Below are 19,150 nucleotides of genomic sequence, written 5' to 3'. Positions count from 1 at the left end.
GCCTCTCTGCTCTCTTCCTCCAGTCTGCAGGTTTCTTTGTCTGCCTGGTAACTGGGTCGATGTTACTCAAAACAAATGGCCCTTTGACAGAAACGTGATGAAAAGAGAAAAATTTATTCAATGATTCTTGGCTCAATATCGCTGTCTCTAATCTCTTCACACTCTGTAGTAAATTTCCTTGTAAAAATATTTTCAGTTTCCTGTGGGACACTTTTCATAAGCAGACATGCCAAAGCCATTTCAAGTACTGTATTGGAAACGTTCAACATAAATATCTTGTCCTACTGGGAATATTAACAAAGGCCAAAAAAATGCCAATTAAGAACACAACTAAAATAACTCCAGGCAAGATTTGTCACTAATGATCACTTGTTAAAGAAGTTTGTTAAGGTAGTTTAAAGAAAATTTTACCCCTTTTCTGAATTTGCTTCCTAATTTTCAGTCTTCTTTATTATATATCCTTTCCTACCTATTGTCATCAAATCAAGGTATGATAAATTTATAAAAGCTTCACTCCTCCCAACACCCCTCCAAGAGCAAATAGACTCCAAATAATCATCTTCAATTACATTCTACTAATTCAGTTGGAAATGCTTCCTTCTGCACTAAAGCACAATATATTAACAAGTGGTCCTTCTAGACTGTTAGCTTTTCAAGACTGTGTCTTAGTCATCAATTTTCTCTTCTATAAAATGGAGTGGCAATCCCTACTTCATAAGGTTGTTGTGAGAATTAAACTAGATGTTTATAGAAGTGCTTCTTAGAACACTACATAAAATACAGAAAAGAAATGCACATAGGCTGGGAGTGTGGCTCATGAGGTATGGCACCTGCCTAGCAAGTATAAGGCCCTGAGTTCAATCCTCAGTACTGCCAAAAATAAAAAAAGAATGATAAAAAGAAAAATATGCACACACATATACTTACTCACACTAAGTCCCAGTTCTGTATATCTTCCAAAATTTGGGCTGGCTTGATATTCAAGTAATTAATTGTTATTTTTATCAAAAATCACAAACTGTGTCCTCTGTCTCTATGATGGGGAATATCCTTTATCCAATTGCCCAGATCAGAAACCCAAGAATCATACAACTAATCTCCCTTCATTGTCTCAACATCCAACCAATCCCTAAGCCTCTGTCTCTCATATATGGCCTCTTTCTACCATCTCCACAGTCCTCACCATCCAAGCACCACATTCTTCTCCACCAAGTGGTCTGCTGGCCTCCAACCTTGTTGTGGCAAGACTGACTGTGTCAATTTCCTGCTGAAATCCCTTTCCTAAAACCAACTGGTATTAGAGAAAAGTAAAAACTCCTTTAAAAAATGCTTTAGTGGTTCCTTCCTATTTCCCAAGTCTCATCTATCCTCATCCTTTCATCCCCAACCCTTCTCACGTCTGAGCCTGAGTAAACATAGATTTGTTTCTCAAGCATGCCATACACTCTCTTCATCTGCAGGCATTCGCATGTGGTGTTGCCTGGAACACTCTTCCTCCCAGTTTGCAGCTAAAATCTACCCATTCCCATTAGGTCTCGTCATAAATGTCACTTCTTTAAGGAAGCTTTTGAGAAAGTCCTGTGCCTTCCAATCCTGACATACAGCATGCTTCCTTAGGGCGGCTTGGCAGCTATCCTCCTGACAACCCCCTTAGGAAGGCTGAGCATGGTGACTAGTATATAAATAAATGCTCAAAACATTTTCTGTTGAAAATTTGTGATGTTAATTTTCTACTACTGAAAAGTAAAAGCCATAAATTTGTATCATTGTCTTGAGCTCCACATATCAGGAGGCTTAAAAATAGCAGAATCTGGGGGCTGGTGGCTCATGCCTACAATCATAGCTTCTTGGGAGGCAGGGATCAGGAAGTTCAAAATTCAAGGCCAGCCTAGGCAAATAGCTCATAAGACCCTATGTCAAAACTACCCAACACAAAAAAGGGCTGGTAGAGTGAGCATCTGCCTAGCAAGCATGAGGCCCTCAGTTCAAACCCCAGTACCACCAAAATACTAATAATAGTAATAGCAGAGATATACAGTAATTCATCTGCAGACTCCTCTTCTTCAGATGCTGCCCAAAAGGTTATCTTTATAATCCTCACCTAGATGGAGCACTAAGAGAGTGTCATCAAGATTTTGTAATTGCCTACTTATGAATTCATCTGTGTATCTGACACACAAACTAAACTAGCATTGCTACTGATTAAAATGCAAGCATCTAACCAAGATTACCTTCTATGAATGTATATATTTATAACAAGCATTGGACAAGTCTTCCTCACAACAAATTTGATGCCTACAACTCCACTAACTTGCCTAAGCGGCTTGAGAATTATGATTTGAATAGAGTTATAATTAAGCAGGTAAATTGGGGAAGTGGGGGAGGAGAAAAAAATTTAGAGTGAATAAACAAATCTCTAGGTAAAAATGCTGGAAATTTCCAGAAGAAAAATCCCATAGTCTGTACTGCATTATTTACATGTCTGTACATGTTTAGATAGGTCTACAAATGAGAAGAGCTAGACAAAGTTAATCAATGTTATTGATAAAATAATTTAAACAAAAATAACACAGGAAATAGCAATCTGATTAGAAGTACAAGCTAAAGGAAGGCAATTTAATCCAATTTTCAAATTCTATTTGACTAAATATCAACCAGTTGAGCTCTCATAAGATCCAAGTTCTACATTTGCAAAAGTCATTTTAAAAGTCTCTTTTCCATAATAAAATATACAGTGGTACCCAATTTTCAATGGTTCAACTTAATGATTATTTAACTTTATGATGGTATGAAAGCAAGATACATGCAGTGGAAACCAAACTTTGAATTTTATATTTTGATCTTTTCCCAGACTATTGATATGTGGCATAAAACTCCCTCAAGGAGTTTTACTCAAGGTGCTAGGTAAGAGGCTGTGAACCGCAGTTGCCAATCAACCAAGGCAAACGGCTGATACTTTGAAGTGCACTGTTTTGTTCAATTGTGATGATTCCATAGATTAGGGATATCAAATGCATTTTCAACTACAATGTTTTCAATTTAATGATGTGCTTACCAGGTGGTAACCCAAGCATGTATCAGAATACATACATGCCTATATTTTAACTGAGATTTCAAATCATTTTATAATCCAGCTTTTTAAAAACCACCTGTGAAAGATACCATACTAGCTAATGAAATTGTGTACTGAAACTGAGTTATCTTCTCACTTCTAAGAAAACAGGCTATGGAGTGTTATCATTTTTGTTTGTTTTGGGGAGTTTTTTTAAATTGTTATTAGGATATATTCATTATGTGGGGGGATTTGTACTGACAATTCCGATTAGACTTATATCGTACATTATTTACATTGCCCCCATCGTCTCTCCTCCTCAGCCCCCCCACCCCACTTAAATCAATTGCAAGAGGTTTCTTAATTCCTTTTCATATAGGCATATGAAGTCCATCTGCCATATACTATCACCTTAATCTCCTTCATTCACCCTCCCCCCTCCAACTAGTACCCCCCCAAACACATGTACTGTGCCTGTTTTACAGTCCTGGTATTCATTATTAATATTTAGGTTGATGTTCAAAGGGGTGTCTCAGTATATGTCTTCTGTAGGTATACTATACTTTGGTCCATTCAACCCTCCCTTATGGAATGTTATCATTTAAAATACAATCTACAAATGCAACTTGGGCTAGGCATGGTAGTACATACCTATAATCCCAGCATACACTGGGTTAAAGTAGGAGGATCTCAAGCTGAAGTCTGAGTACATACTGAGTTTGAGGCCAGCCTGGACTACATATCAAGACTATGTGTCAATTTTTTTAAAATGCAACTTGGATAATATCAGGTCATTCATTCTAAGACTTGGCAGCCCCGTTACATAAGATTGTGTAAATTGAACTAACAAAGATGAGCATGGAGGTTCATAAGTCTTTGAAACTCAAAAATACTTGCTATTGCAAAGGTAAAAAGAAACACAAAGCAGCATAGATTGCCATTAGACATTTCCTAGATAGAAAAGTTCCAGGTTAATTATTAGACATTACAAATACACCAAGTCAATTTAGTTGTCGCTCTCCCATAATCTCTCACCACTGAAAGTTTTGCCCCCAACTAGCAGGTGGGCTGAAATCAACCTTATTTCAACAAACAAAGCATCCAAACTATGTAATCATGGGTGACATCTGAGCATGATCTGGTGGCTGCTTATAAAAGAGTCTTTTACCATGATATATGGGAATTTTCACTGTTGACCAAGCCAGACACTAAGGCACACCTCCTGCATATTTCATACTGAACTCAACTAAATGCAAATAAATAGCCCTACCTTTTAAAAATGTTGTCACCCATTTGTGTTGAAGTACACTGAAACTTTGTTTATTTTATGCTGAGATAAGACATTTAGCCTACTACTTTGGAGACATGAGTCTTTTAGCTCTTTTTTCCAGTACAGTGACAGATATAAGCTGAATCACATACACTATCTCTCTCTTGCAAGCCTTATCCAGCACCACACTTGGGAGGACAGCTGGCTGTTTGGAGGATGATTTGGGACCAGGAACTCAGAACTAAGAGTCTCCTGGTATACAAGCCCAAATCTCTGGCCTCATAAGCACTGTGTTCTCATTAGGCTACCCCAATCAGGAAAGTCCAAGGATTTATTACTTCCCTGATGACAACCTAAGCCACAAAAACCTTATATCATGCTTCAACCAGGAATAGTTCCTGTGACTTCCCCCAGGAAACTCAATTCTAATCATTACCTTAAAATGTAAACCTAAATATTGATTTTCTAGTGAGTCATCAAGTATTTAAACTACCATCAGCCAAAAGCTTAACAAACCTTGGAAAAGTTAAAATCCTACTACATATTGCTAACATTCTGTCTTCTATATTTCTGAATCCCGTGCAGTATAAGAAAAGAAGCTCTTCTCTGAACAACAGTGTTCTTGTCAGAGTTACCAAACAGAGCTCATTTTAATGGGAATTTAAGTGTGTGATTTTATATTGAGGATACACTTAATTAAGTAGTATTTTATCTATTCTTAATTGACAAAGTCACAGCTGTGTTTCTGGGGCAAGATGTCATGCTTTGATACATATATACGTTATGTAATAATTAAATCAATCTAATTACCATGTCACCTCACATTTTTGTGATACTTAATATTCACTTTATTAATTTTCAAATATACAATATATCTTTATTAACTAAAATACATTGTTATTATCTATATTGCTGTACAATAATTCTCCAGGACTGTCCCTCTTATCTAAATGAAACTTTGTCCCTTTAAACCAGTATCTCCCCAAATACCCACCCCCACCATTCTACTGCCTATTTCTATGAGTTCAGCTTTTTTAGATTCCACATACAAGTGAGTGCATGGTATTCAGCTATTTAAAAAATGGAAACTTTAGGGATTAAGTGTAACTCAGTGGTAGAGCACTTGCCAAGGATCCCTAGCATCACACACACACACACACACACTAAGTTCTCTCACTTGCAGCAACATGGATGAGCATAGAGAACATTATGCTAAATGAAATAAAACAGATACAGAAAGACAAATAAGCAGCATTTTAAAATTTTAAAACAGACACATTTAATAATTTAACTGATATTTTTCTATTTTTCTTAAAATATTGAAAATTATCTTCTAGATGTTTATTTACTGATTTCTCTTTTGGCTTAGAACAACACATTACTATAAACTTAAATAATAATAATGAATTTGCAGGTCTGCCAACTTCACAGATACAAAATTTCCTAAAATCATGTCTAAATGCCAAAAAGAGAATGAAAGATATTTGCAACAAATACTAGGATACATGCTAATGGCCAAACTAAAATCATGAACCTTTTAGCTTTTGATCTTAGTTTATAAGGGTTATCAGTGGATATTTTTCATTAGACTAATATTTTCCATGTTGACATACATACCTCTCTGAGACTTTTGTTCAGAGAGAGAGCTTAACACCAAGAAAACAAAAAACAAGAAAGAGTGAAAGAGTAGAAATACAGTCAGCTGTTCTTTTAAAAAAAATCTCTCCATAGAGCCTTGGCAAGGTCTCACAAACACTGGAATCACCATGGACACTGATGGGAACTGGCTTCCCTTAAAAGAATGCTTCTTATTTAGCAGTTCTATTAGAGAGATGAGGAAAGGTATGAGGTAAAAGATTTGGGAGGAGCTTCATTGTTGGGTGAATTTACAAAAATGGGTTTTATTTTCTTTAGTTCTTCAATAAATTATTTGACCAGGATCTATTCATATAATCTGGAAATCTTTCCTCAAGTTAAACGAAAAAATATTTATGAGTTTAACCCTTTATTAGTTACACTTTGAACACCTCTAAACCCAGAATCCACAATCTAAAGATTAGTGAATTAAAACCACACAGTCCCCATGCCTTTCTGTACAATAGTTAATAATTACACTCAGTTTACTGTCTAGAATACTATTTCTAACCAAATCACTTTAAGTAGTAAATTTCATAGTGTGTTTCATTAGAGATTTTGCATAATGATTAAGCTGAAAATTTGAATCTTAATAATGATATTTAAAATCTAAAGAACATTCACCTAGTAAGTGACCTGAATTACAACTTAGATTCCCACAAAGTTTTCAGACAAGGCAAAGGTTTGCAGTTTCAAATGCTTTCTTCCTTTCTCTTCTTTACTCCATAGTACTCTGGAAGTTCTCCATCCTACTAAGAAGGAACAAGGTGTATCCAAATTTTCCATAAATGGAAGTCCAAAATGAGGCTGATGTATTCAAGAGAATTCAGTAGGATGGCGTACCCAACAGGAAGGTTGCCAGTCTTTGGGAAGGCTTTCATTGGGCTCTTACTTCAGATTTTAATTTTCAGGTTTCTGTTTAAGGAAACATTTCTTCAAAGAATAGATAGCACACTTACTCGTGGACAGGTCACTTGGAGTAAGGCAAACCTGTCCTGCTCTCTCTCTCTTGGTTGTACTTTTACTTGTGACTGACACCTCTGCGGGCAGATAAGGAAGAGTAGACAAAAGAATGAGGTAAAAATATCTTTACTGCTGGCCTTAAGAACGTGGATATCAAAATTCAAGGAAACAACCTGAATCTCTGAACTGTTCTGTACTAGAAATCAATGGGAACATGGAGTAGGACTAGAGCAGAAAACAGACAGGAGGAAGGAGAAAAGAGAGAGGTCACTGTTTTGGTGACCAAAGGCTGGAGCTGGAGTTGGTGTAAAGACCAAGGGATTTTTAAGGGGAAATCTAATACTAAGTTTGGAGTTCTTGACACTTTCATGTGACCTACAAAACCTACTCCTACTGCATTTCTACAAACCATGGTAAATTTCACCACACACAGACTTGTGTGAATGGAGTACTTGTGTGGACATCAATGAAATTATTTTATGTCTGAATTGATGGAGAACTAAGCAAACACAAATGATAGGGGATCAAAATAGTACATAATATCAACCAATACTATCTGACAAAACTGGGTTTGTTGCCTTAGTGCAAAGCACTGCACTCCCACAAGCCAGAGAATAGCACTGAGAATGTGGAGGAAGGTTTCTTACAGGGTGTGGATCCTCATCAAAGGATTCTGAGGAGGAACTAAGGGAAGCCGAAATCAGTTATGGATTGTTTGCTATTTCTGAGACAGGATTAGAAGTGGGAATTAACAGGAGTTACTATAAAGACTGGGCTTTCTATATGTCTATCCTACATACCTGACTCATAGCGAGGCTGCCTTGTTTCTTTTCCTTCCTGATGTATCTTCACTCTTTCTGGCAAACATGGGCTTTAAATCTTTCACAGATAAATTAAATATTCCCCTCTTAATCGAATCATAGAAAAAGACATTCTCAAAATCTTACAGAAATAAGCTAAAATTTTTAAAATCCTATTATATTTAAAACCGTTTCAAACTGGCAGACACATACCACAATCCATTTGCACTTGTCTAGGCGTCTGAGCACATCTCTAGCCCAGCTCACATGTGACTGGAGATCGCAGTTATTTACACACCCAACAACACCATGTGCTTCTTTGAGGTTAGTGGAAGAGGTCCAGCTCTACCATTACAGGGCCACAAAGTAAGAGGAAATGACTGCTGTCTTTGTGTCTTCCAATATGAGGCTCACAGAACAGAAAAACAACGACCTGAATCATAGAACTTTGAATGTCAAGATGACAAACACATTCTAGTTACCATGCAAAAAGTGGGTACCATTCCCCCAGACTCCTAAACAGCAAGAAACATAAAGTATTCATTTTAGGCCTAGCATCTGGCACAGCTTCCTGTGCATACTAAGTGCTCTGGACCCAAGTTGCCTGCTCTCCCCCTGTATGTATATCATGTACCAAGGACCCTTATATAATAAAATGGACTTTACACTTTAAATAACTATTTATTTCAAAATGGAAGAGTCACTACATTGATGGGAGAGGAGCATAAGGGTGAACAGCAAAAGCTTCAACTCTAGGTCCGAGCAGAAGGACGCTTCCAAAACGGGCTTTGTGCTACATAAGCCAGAAGCACCTGAACCCGTCATAGCCACTAGAGGTATTCGTCTCTCTTTTCAGCAAGACTATAAATTCCTGCATGTAAGAGATTGTGCATGTCTTGTTCACTTTTGCTCACTCTGCCCTCTGCACTGAATTGTACAGTTTTTCAGTCCTATGGAAGCAAAGCAGATAAGGTAGAAAAACAAGAAGAAAGGAAGCAGATACCCACATGCAGTTAAAGTGAAAGGGCAAGAGCTATGATGACAGGCTGGTTAAGGCACCATACATGCAGAATCTGAACCTCCCAGTGTATGAGGACAGGGGATTCCCACTGATTGCACAAGGTAAAGAAGAAAGAAAGGACCTGGTAAGTTGATTTAGAACACAGAAGTACATAATGGAATCTGAAAGTGGGCTGAGGGGAGGGAGAAGATGACACAAAGGAGGACTAGGAAGTCATACATAAGGAGGGCAGTTACCAAGGTGAGAAGCTGAGAAAATTGTCTTCATTAAAATGACCACTGAGAGAAAGATGAAAATACAGCTGTCCAAAATAATTGAAGAGAAGAGGCAAGAATACAGGGCATCTTAGGAGATTCCTTTATTAGATATTAGTAAAAGCATGATCCGTAGGTAGAAAAGTAAAGGAAGTCTGCTCTGAGCCCATACAGTACCCTGACTTTAAAACAAAACTTCACAAAGTCACTTTATTCTTTGTTTTTCTTTTTCTTCTGCCTTTTTCTTTTCCCTTTTCATTCCTCCCTCCCTAAATTCCTCCTACTGCCCAAAGTGTATTCCAAATAACACTTTGTGCTTCTTTTGGATATGTGGAAGGGGTCCAGTTCTACCTGTCTCTGTCCCCACGTAGGGTCAGAAGTAGGATAGGCTGTCCTTCCAGTGTCTCTTCAGAGACGAGCCTCATGGAACAGAAAAGCAATGACACGAATCATAAAAGAACTTTGAATGTCAAGATGAAAAACACATTCTAGTTACCATGACCTGTTGTCTAAATTGTTAACTATCTAAAGAGCAACCAAAGTACACCATGGACTTGGATTAGGGAGCTCTGGGAGGAAGAAGGAATGCCTAACTCCAAGCACACACTGGATATTCTCCAGCCATGGTGGCTAGGACTCGATGCCATATATTCTGAAAAACTGCACAGAAATGCAAGGGACTTTCTGTACTAAAATCTACTGGGAATAATTAGAATGAATATGCTTAAAGCATATTCTCGTGTGGTGGCTTTTATTATGCAGGCCCATCCCAGAAAACTCAAACTGTATGATATTAGTTCAGATTTTAGGGAAATGCCCTCAATTTTGGTGAATAAGTAATTTTACTCATCCTTCATAATTATACATCTTTGGAAAAATATTTTTGTGCTATTACTCCCCTGAAACAACTCTAGACCTGCCAAACCTGTGTATTCATATTCTGAATCCACTTCAAAATTAATTCTCTGATGCCCTTCCCTTATTGGTTACTATATTCCAAACACTACCAGTCATGAGTAGTACCTAAGGGGTGCAATTTTTCTCAATGGACACTGTGTTGAGGAGAAATGTTCACCTTAGATCAAGAAAAGAGAACACATATTTTTGAAGAGCTAGTGTCCACCAAATCTGTTCTCACGTTTTGAGCATAGATGGTCCTTTAACTTACAAATTTGTTGAATTTTAAAAGCTGGATTGTAAACCAATTATAGACAAGAGAGAGGTACTTCCCCTTGGTAAGAATTACATTCTCAATAGTTAGGTTCTTGGGGAAGCCTACATTTAGTTATTTACTTTTTCTCTTGTGTTCTACCTAACAGCAGTACAGCAGCCCCTCCCCCCAATCCACAGGGAATAATTCCAGGATACCCTCTATAGATGTCTGAAACCACAGATTGTACCAAGCCTTATATTTTTCCTATACACACATACCTATTATGAGGTTTAATTTATAAATTAGGCACAGTAAGAGGTTAACAACAATAAATAACAAGAAAATGGAAAAATTATAGCAAAAATGTATTATTATGAAAATTTTGTGATTTTTCACCTTTCACTTGCAGGAAATGCTTTACATCTTCTCTTTGGCATAACAAAATTGCCAGCATCACTACTCTTGTACTTGGGAGGGGGCGCATTATTAAAGAAAATAGGGTTACTTGAATACAAGCACTGCAATACTGAAGCAGTCAATCTAACCATCGAAACAGCTGCTACACAACTAACAAGTGGTAACGTCTACATCATGGACACACTGGACAAAGGGGATGATTCACATCCCAGGAATGATGGAAGCAGAATTTTATCATGCTACTCAGGATAGCACACAATTTAAAACTTACTGTTTATTTCTGGAATTTTCCATTTAAAAATTTTAGAACAAGTTTGACACTGGATAACGTACCACAGAAAGTAAAATCACAGATAAGGGGAGACTACTGTAATAATAACATAAAGCCAACAGTCAAAGTGATATTTCTATGGCAAAATGCTCCCAGGGTTCCCTTTTGGGATGCCAGATATCAAAAACCTCCTTTTCTAGCCACAGGTGTGGGAGCTCCTCTTGTTCAAAACAGGGTGATGGCCATGGTACGATCTTTGGGTAAGAGGGTCTCTAGGTTGAAGATCAAGAGTAAGAATGTGACCTGAGAGAAGGAAATGCAATGGCTTTTCTAAACTGGGAGAAAAGGATGGGGAGGAGAAAAACGGAAAAAAATTAAAAACCCCAAGATTTAGGTAGTTGAGGGATGTGCTGAAGAGCATGGCCAAGCAGTTTCTCAGGGCCTCTTTCCATCTCCTTTGTATCCCAAAATTCCTTCTTTCTTTTTATCCCTGCTGAAGACTTTGTGGGGAAGGAGTGAGAAGAAAGAGAAGCTATAGCAAAGTAGAAAAGGGAAAGAAGGAAAGTGACTCAACAGTAAGAAAGATGGTGGAAGACATACAGTCTTTTATACGGAGAAAAGCGGTGGATATTTTATTTGTGAAATGTGCATTCATAAGCCAATGTGTGTGGCTCATGTGTAAAGAGAAAGTAATGGACACTGCCCAAAGTGGAAGGATAATTAATGGATTAAACTGACTAGGGTTCTTATAAACGCTTCCATTATTACAGCTAATCTTCTAAGAAGAAAAAGCATTTTCAGCAAATTAATTGCATAACTGCTACACTTCACTAGACACAATGCCTTCACCAGAGACATGGAATCCAGAGTAAATATATTGCACTCATAACATTTAGGATTCACACATCTCAAATTCTATGGTAGAAATACAGGCTCTGTTACCAATTTCATGCAAGGGCCTACTTTACAGGTGCATACCCTTCAAACAGAATCATTTCCAGAACTAATTCACTAATCGATCCTTTATTTGTACTTGCTACAGATATTAACTAGTGATCATTCTTTAACCGTAATGTATGCACAACCTGAAAAATTTATACCATTTTCTACTTTAAGCTATAAAGCCTATCACTTTCATGTATAATCAATTTGACACACATTGAAAATCAAAATAGCAAAAAGGTTATTTTATAAAAGGTCTGGGAATAGCACCACTTTCCATAAATTATTTGAATAATGAACTTAACTTCCATTCTTCACAATTATCTGTTCTTATGTGACTTTTGTCCTGGGTATAACCAGGACATGAGAAGAAATGGTGAGAAGTAAGAGGAGTCTCTCTGGGGCTCTGAACTACAAATGGGAAGAACTACTTTTCTAGTGACTGAAGACAAGTGGTGGGTTTTTCACAGATGAATGTGCATTCATAAATAAGAAAGGTGTGCATGTGGCTCATGGATAGCCCCAAAGAAAAGAGAGGGAGATATGTGTAGTGGAACTCTTGCATTGGAAGCACTTGGTTATGAGTAACAGTCTGGGCTGATAGAGTCCTGTTTATGTCTAAATACAACTTTCCCTGTCTCACTGAAACACTTAAGACTGTTATTGTTTTAAATGGATTTTTTCATCAAAATCCAAGAAGTACATCCTACAGAATTAGTGGAAATTGCACTGCGGTTTCAGAAACTATGTGGAATGTGCTATTCTGGTTATCTGTTTCACAAGACTTGTTTCCAAGCTTCATGTAAGTTTTGCTGACTATTCTCAAGGGAACTTTAAAACAGGTTAAAGTGGAGGTGTTTTCCTGAGGTCACAGCAGGTCCAACATGGCATCTACTTGTTTCCTTTGAGAGCCAGGGTGATCCTGGCTGTTTCAAACACTGAGCCATCAGGAGCAAGTTGGAATATGGGATGGAGTTTGGATAAAGGTTTATTTAACAGTATTAGAATCTTCTCATACTTGACAGGGAAATTTTCTGTGCACTTTAGCCAGAGAACATGTAACTAGAAAATGGAAAATAAGAATATGTTCCATCTGATCTTGCATTTTTTAGAACACCTACTTAGTCTCTTCATTTTTGACAATGACCCAAAGAAAGCACCATTTTTCCCTTAAACACATAATGTCCCATTTATTACATTTGAGAACTCATCTCTTATCATCAGAATGCCGTTCAAGTCTCTGAGACACATCACAACAAACAACAAAAAGGCACTTTTATTTATCTGAACTTTCAAAATAGAATTTCCATTACCTCTGTATTAACAACTTCCATTGGCCTTTTCTTGATTTCTCCTATGTCCAAGTAACTGGGGAGAAAACAAACAAACAGTAAGGGTTGCTTTTACAGGTTTGAAGTCAGTTATGTCAATTTCTTTTTAAACACGATTAACACTAAAGCAATGTATAAGTCTAAAGCAAAAATCAATAGGTATCAGAGTAGTAAAAACTGCTTTCATTCAGCATCACCAACCAGAGCTGAAACATCTCTACCATAAACTTCAAGGAATTAAAGTTTTAGAAATGCATACTTTAGGACTGGAGGTGTGGCCCAAGTGGTAGAGCACCTATTTTGCAAGCATGAAGTCCTGAGTTCAAATCCCAGTCCACCAAAAAAAAAATATATATATATATTTCAATTAAAAGAACATTTTCTCCTTTAATAGTTGGATACTCACTATACATAGTGTATTTCTAGTTCTTATATGAATTTGATAAAGAATGATTCATATGTAAAGCAGCTTAGCACTTAGCGGAAAACATCGTGATTCCACTAATCACAAACGTTAAGTCAAAGGAAAGTACTAAGAGCATGCACTAGAGTAATAAGTGAGAAAGGCTGGGATATCATTTTCCCAGTGCAAGCACTTAAGTGATCCATAAATGCCCAGCCATGTAGGATACTCTAAGTATAAGTTTAGTTTAGAGACAGATAGGTAGACTAGTTAATTTCTGAAAACCTTATTATTCCATTACTATTTGCTACTGATATTAATTAGTGATCAGTAATTGGCTGTTGCTTAAGAACAACCTGAAAATTTGATATCTTTGTCAACTTTAAGTTACTAGTCTATCACTGTGATCTGATTCCAGTTTTAAATGGTCTCAGACTTGTGTCTTACACATAAAAGGTACTAAATAAACATTTTCATATAATTGCATAAATCTGGAATTTAATTTAAAGTTAGAGAGATCTATTACTTCAAGTATTATAATTACCAAGTTGCCCAAAACAGTTTATAATGGAATTAACTTTGGCTATTAAAATATTTTTATTGTGGCTGGTGTTATATGCCTGTTGGACAAAGTAATTTTTTATTATTTTATTTTTTATTGTTGTGCTGGGTAGAAGTACATTGTGACATTTACAAAGGTGACAAAATACATTTTAGTTAATTGATATCTCTGGAAATTTTCATATATTTTCCTTGTATAAGCAATAGTTACAAAAGACAATGCAAATACTTCCTCCATCTTAGCAATAAAATGGGTCTTTGTGAATTTGCAGGAACTATTTCTAGCATAATACCAAAATACCCTGCCATGTGCAATAAAGTGATCTCAGATCCACAAGATTAATGTAGTAGAGTCAGTTCCAAAAATGCACAGGGGAAGTTTTGGAAAAAAAATAGCCTCCAGAAATCTCTACTATAAAATAAAGTAACAGCTATGGTAATTAAATGTGGCTTCAAAAATATTAGAAAAATCTAAATGAAAGATATTCCAGCAGGAATTTGGTCATTTCCATTCAAAAACTATATTGTTATCTTCCCCAACATCATTTAGGGTCTAAGTGAAAGCCCATGCATTATTCTCAAAACTTTTGGGGGACTTTTACTCTTTCAGTTTCTTTATTTGTTCTACAAATTTATAGTGCTAAGCTTCAAATACATTTAGCATTTAAATCTTCTTGGAATCTGTCTTTATAACCATAGATACTGCTTCTTGAATGCAAATAAAAGAAGCTAGTCATCTGTCAGTTTGGAAAACTAACCATGGACACTGTTATAACAAACTCAGTTATGTGTGTGTATGTATGTATGTATTAAAATAATCATGCAAATCTCATACACACACGTACACACACACACATATACATATATAGAGAGAGAAAGATTTGAAGTGCGCATTCTGTTTGGTTTGGAACTGAATCTTTTTATCTTATGAGTTGATATGTGAGTTGATAGTGCCAAATAAGCAAAAGAACATGAATAACTAAAGTGAGTCTACAATTTTCAACTGCTGATAAATTCTGAATCAGATTTCCATTCCCATGAAATTGCTTTATGTGGAAATTATTTAATAAAAATGAATATATAACTCAAGGAACTAGACATAGAGGTGCCTTACATTTATATAGCTCTTTGGTATTTACAAAACACATTCAATCCACAATGTTTCCTTTTACAACAACCCTGCGAGGTAGGAATGGTTATATACAGGCACTGACTAGCTCAGTCCAGTGACTTGCCCAGGGACACTGCTAATGAACAGTTAGCTAAGCCTCAAGTCTCCTGTTTTAACTTCTTAAGTTAAAACTTAACTTATGTTTTTTTAAGGCATAGAGTTTCATTTAGCTCTTTTTATGAAATTAGACAAAGCATACTTAAGGGAAACTTCAGAGAAAAGAAAATAAATTCCAATGTATCACTCACCTTCCATAAAAACAATGTCTGGCATTATAGACAAAATACCTAGAACTCAATTTAAGCTTAGGTGAGGAAGTATGATATTAGAGAATTTTAGGGATATTTGGAGAAATGTTTCTATACAGTTAGAAACAAAATTCACAAGTATAGCTTTATAGTAAAGATTTTGGGGGAGGGGGCTATCTTAGGGTTCAAGATGAGTTTTTAATTAACATATTCTATTTAAATGCTATAGAATACAGAATTATCAAGTATCCAGAAATTTTATTCCTCGGAACATATTCAAGGTAAATGAAAACTTGTAAACAAATATTCATAGAAGCATTATTCATCATAACCAAAAAGTGGAACAATCCAAGTAGTCATCAGTTGCTTAATGGCTAAGCAAAATGTATTAGGTCCATATCATAAAATGTTATTCAATAATAAAAAGAGTAACATGCTGACACATGCTACAACATGGATGAACTCTGAAAGTGTTATGGTAAGAAAATAAGCCAGTCAAAAGGCCATAGTCAAAAGTGATCTCACTTACATGAAATAGAGAAATCCATAGAGATAGAAAGTAGATTACTGGTTATCAGATGACAGGAGGAAGAGGAAATTGGGAGGTACAGGTTTCTTTGGGGGTAGTGTGGAAATTTTCTAAAATGAGTGTGTGGTGATGGTTGCACTACTTTATGAATATACTAAAAATATCACTGAAATGGGTGGGTATTATGTTATTTAAAGTATATCTAAGTAAAGTTTTTTTAAAATCTTGTGGAATGTAAAATTCTGCCTGCCCTCACGAGCTCTTACTCCCACATAACTTTTTTTCTAATTTAACTTACCCTTTTGTACTTGGCATTGGAATTATTGTTGTGCAGTAGTCTTTTCCCTGTTAGACTGGAAGCCCCTAAAGACAAGGTGTCATGTCTTGTTCATCTTTGTTCCCTCTGGACCCTAAGCACAGTTTGCTAATGCCTGGAACATCTGCTGTGAGTAAGCTCCCTGCCAGGAACTGAGCAAAGTCACCCCCCAGCCTTGAAGATCTAACCATCAGGTCTCTGGAGACACATGTAGACAAATACAGTAAGCTAATACATTTTTCCAAGCATTCTGTTAAAAGCACGAACATGCAAACAGATGGGAGGAGGGTCACAGAGGTGGAGTTTTGTCCATTGTACTTGGAACGAAAACTGGAAAGAATGGAAACAAGGGGTGGCAGAGCAATTTTCTCCTGTGGTGATAATATAGCATCCAACACTTGGAAGTAATTCTTAAGAAATCCATTTAAACTAAAATGATGGGTTAGGAGAAAAAAGGCAAAAAAGAGGAAAGAAAAAAATAGAAAATACCAAAGTATTAATTTGGTCACTAACTGTGCAAGGATACTTTTTTTTTTTAACCCGCTGTTGTTCATATATTGTCGATACACAATTTTTAAGTCTGTACCTACCGCAACCAAGTGAAATTCCTTCTCCAGTCAGTTTTAACCTCTACCCACAACGGCTATGGGAGCTTTGAGAGGCACCGTATTTCCAAGTCACCAAGAAGTGCATGGGGCGGGGGCCATTCATTTCCTCACATCAACCTCACACTAGCTCACCCTGACATGGCGGGCGACAGGGACAGACCCACTCACTTGAGTTTTTTGAAGGCCTCCTGGCCCCCAGCCACGTAGTTGCCCCCGCTCTCGAGCTGGTCGAGCTTCCGGATGCGGTGGCCGGTCCGCGGGGTATAGATATTCCTGACCGCTCCAAAAGGCGCTTGGACGCCTCCGGTCACCTCCTTCAGGAAGATGTCGAAGCTGGACACCTTCTTCTCATGGATGACGACTCGGCGCCCCGCGAAGAAGGGGTCCCCATTGCGGTACACCAGCACGCTCTTCACGACCGGCTGGGACAGGTGACTGGACCTGGCACTGGTACCGCTCATCGTCCCCGCGGGACGCCGCCACTGCTCGATTCTCAGGGGCAGGCACCTGCTCTGCCCGGGTGGCCTCACGGCACACACGGCGTGGATCGCCTCCTGCAAGGAATGGGAAACGACAGACCCACGAGTAACAGAGGAGTAGCAGCCGGGCGCTCGCGCGTCCACCCTGCGGAGACACTACGGGGGCTGCAGGACCCAGGCGCAAGTTCAAGTATTTCACCCGGCGAGCGCAGCCAATGAGCGCTCGCCTACCTGTTTCACACGCCGCCCGTAGCAAGCAAGGTGCGCGGGGGCTTCAAACTTCTGCCCCGAGTTAGGACAGGAGAGGGGGGGTCCTAACACACACACACCCCACCAGATAAATATGGCAAAACTCCATTTCTAGCATCACATCTGGGTGACTGAGCCCAAACAGCTTGACTTTCTTTTCTCTCTTTTTGCACCCTTAAATCTCAATCTCCCGTTTGCACACACCCACCCCACCCCAAGAAAGTAATTAAGACCCTGGCTAGAATTTTCGTTGCCGAAAAAAACGTAAGACTCGTGCGCCCAGGACCCTCGTCCTCCCCCATGACCCGGTGGGCATCACATGAACACAGCCGGCAGTGGCGCGCGGCTCAGCCCGCGAGAGAGGACCCGGACTGACAGTGGGGTCCCCGGGGACACTCCCGCCCCGCTGGTGCCTACCTCCGCTCTGGGGCTGGCGGGCGAGGGGGCGGCTCGGACCTGCCGGGCCGGGCGGGGGGCGCGGGGGCGCAGGGTGGGACGGGGTGGAGGGGGGGGTGCGCCGCGCTGTGGTTGGGCCTGGCTGGCACCGCCGTGAGTTCCGCGGTGGCCGCGCGTGGCCCGCGCTCTTCCTCCCGCTGCTGTTACCTCTGTGGGCCTCGCTCAGCCCGAGGGGAACCGAGTTGTTATTTCTCGCCGTTTCCGTAGCAACCTGGGCCTCGCGCGTGGGGAGCGGAGTCCGTGAACTAGGCCTGGCGCGTGCCTGGCTCCCTTGGGCTTTGCCGGCTGCTCTGGCTGCAGCGCGAAAGAAGTGACAGGGTTTTGGGGATAACGTGGAAGCCCGGTGGCATTATCATGAGGTCACTCAGTAAAGGGGCGCCTGCTGTGTGTCAGGCACACATCTGGGAAGATGACACACCGCGATATTTTGAGTGCCAGTCATGTGAGTAGTTTTATCCGGGCTGGAGATGTCTCTACAAGAAGGGTAAATAGCTCGCCATGCCCGAGAGTCCACGTCTATGCTGTTTGTGTGAATTATTAGATCAGTCAGTGGGGTGAGGTAGGAGAGACGAGTTTTGAGAACACTAAGAATCTCAGTAAAGAATTGCCTTGTCCAGTCCAGTTTGGGACACATATATTGTGGGACAAGGAAAATTGTGCTTAAGAAGTTGAAATTTTGCAGCACATCTCTGCCTGTGTCCCTCAACTCCTAACATCTTAGTACTGTCATGCCCAAATTTTATAACTTGGTGTTCCTAATTCATCGTATATAAATAACTGCCATTAATTGAACACTTAACCTTGTACCAGACATTACATTAGACACTTTACATACATTATCTAATTCAGTGTTCACAATAACTTTCAGAAGTAAATACTACTCTTTCCTCAGATAAGGAAACTGCAGTGCAGAGAAACCAAGGAAATTTGCCTAACTAGTACACAAGGATTCTAACCCGATTCTATGTTATTTCCTGTTATACCAATATGAACCATAAATGTGTGGGACATCGCAGTCTTT

General features: G+C 38.7%; 1 protein-coding gene across 3 annotated transcripts in view; it reads right to left on the bottom strand.

The window, feature by feature from the left end:
- The window catches only part of Dcdc2 (doublecortin domain containing 2), a 167,005-nt gene extending 148,559 nt beyond the window's left edge, over positions 1–18,446 (bottom strand). The window contains exons 1-3 of one of the 3 annotated variants that reach the window (XM_074082779.1): positions 18,277–18,446; positions 17,114–17,499; positions 13,092–13,146 (exon numbers count right to left, since the gene is read on the bottom strand). In XM_074082779.1, the coding sequence (XP_073938880.1) occupies positions 13,092–13,146; positions 17,114–17,406 (348 nt within the window). In that variant the 5' untranslated portion in view covers positions 17,407–17,499; positions 18,277–18,446. Of the gene's footprint in view, positions 1–13,091; positions 13,147–17,113; positions 18,051–18,090; positions 18,132–18,276 lie in introns of those variants that run through there. The other 2 variants (XM_074082780.1, XM_074082781.1) reach the window with 2 other exon arrangements.
- Between the last annotated feature and the right edge of the window lie 704 nt (positions 18,447–19,150).

The sequence above is a fragment of the Castor canadensis genome, chromosome 8 (assembly GCF_047511655.1).
Source record: "Castor canadensis chromosome 8, mCasCan1.hap1v2, whole genome shotgun sequence".
Classification (NCBI taxonomy): domain Eukaryota; kingdom Metazoa; phylum Chordata; class Mammalia; order Rodentia; family Castoridae; genus Castor; species Castor canadensis.
Note: the sequence above shows the minus strand (reverse complement) of the source record. Positions and strands in the feature narration are given on the sequence as shown.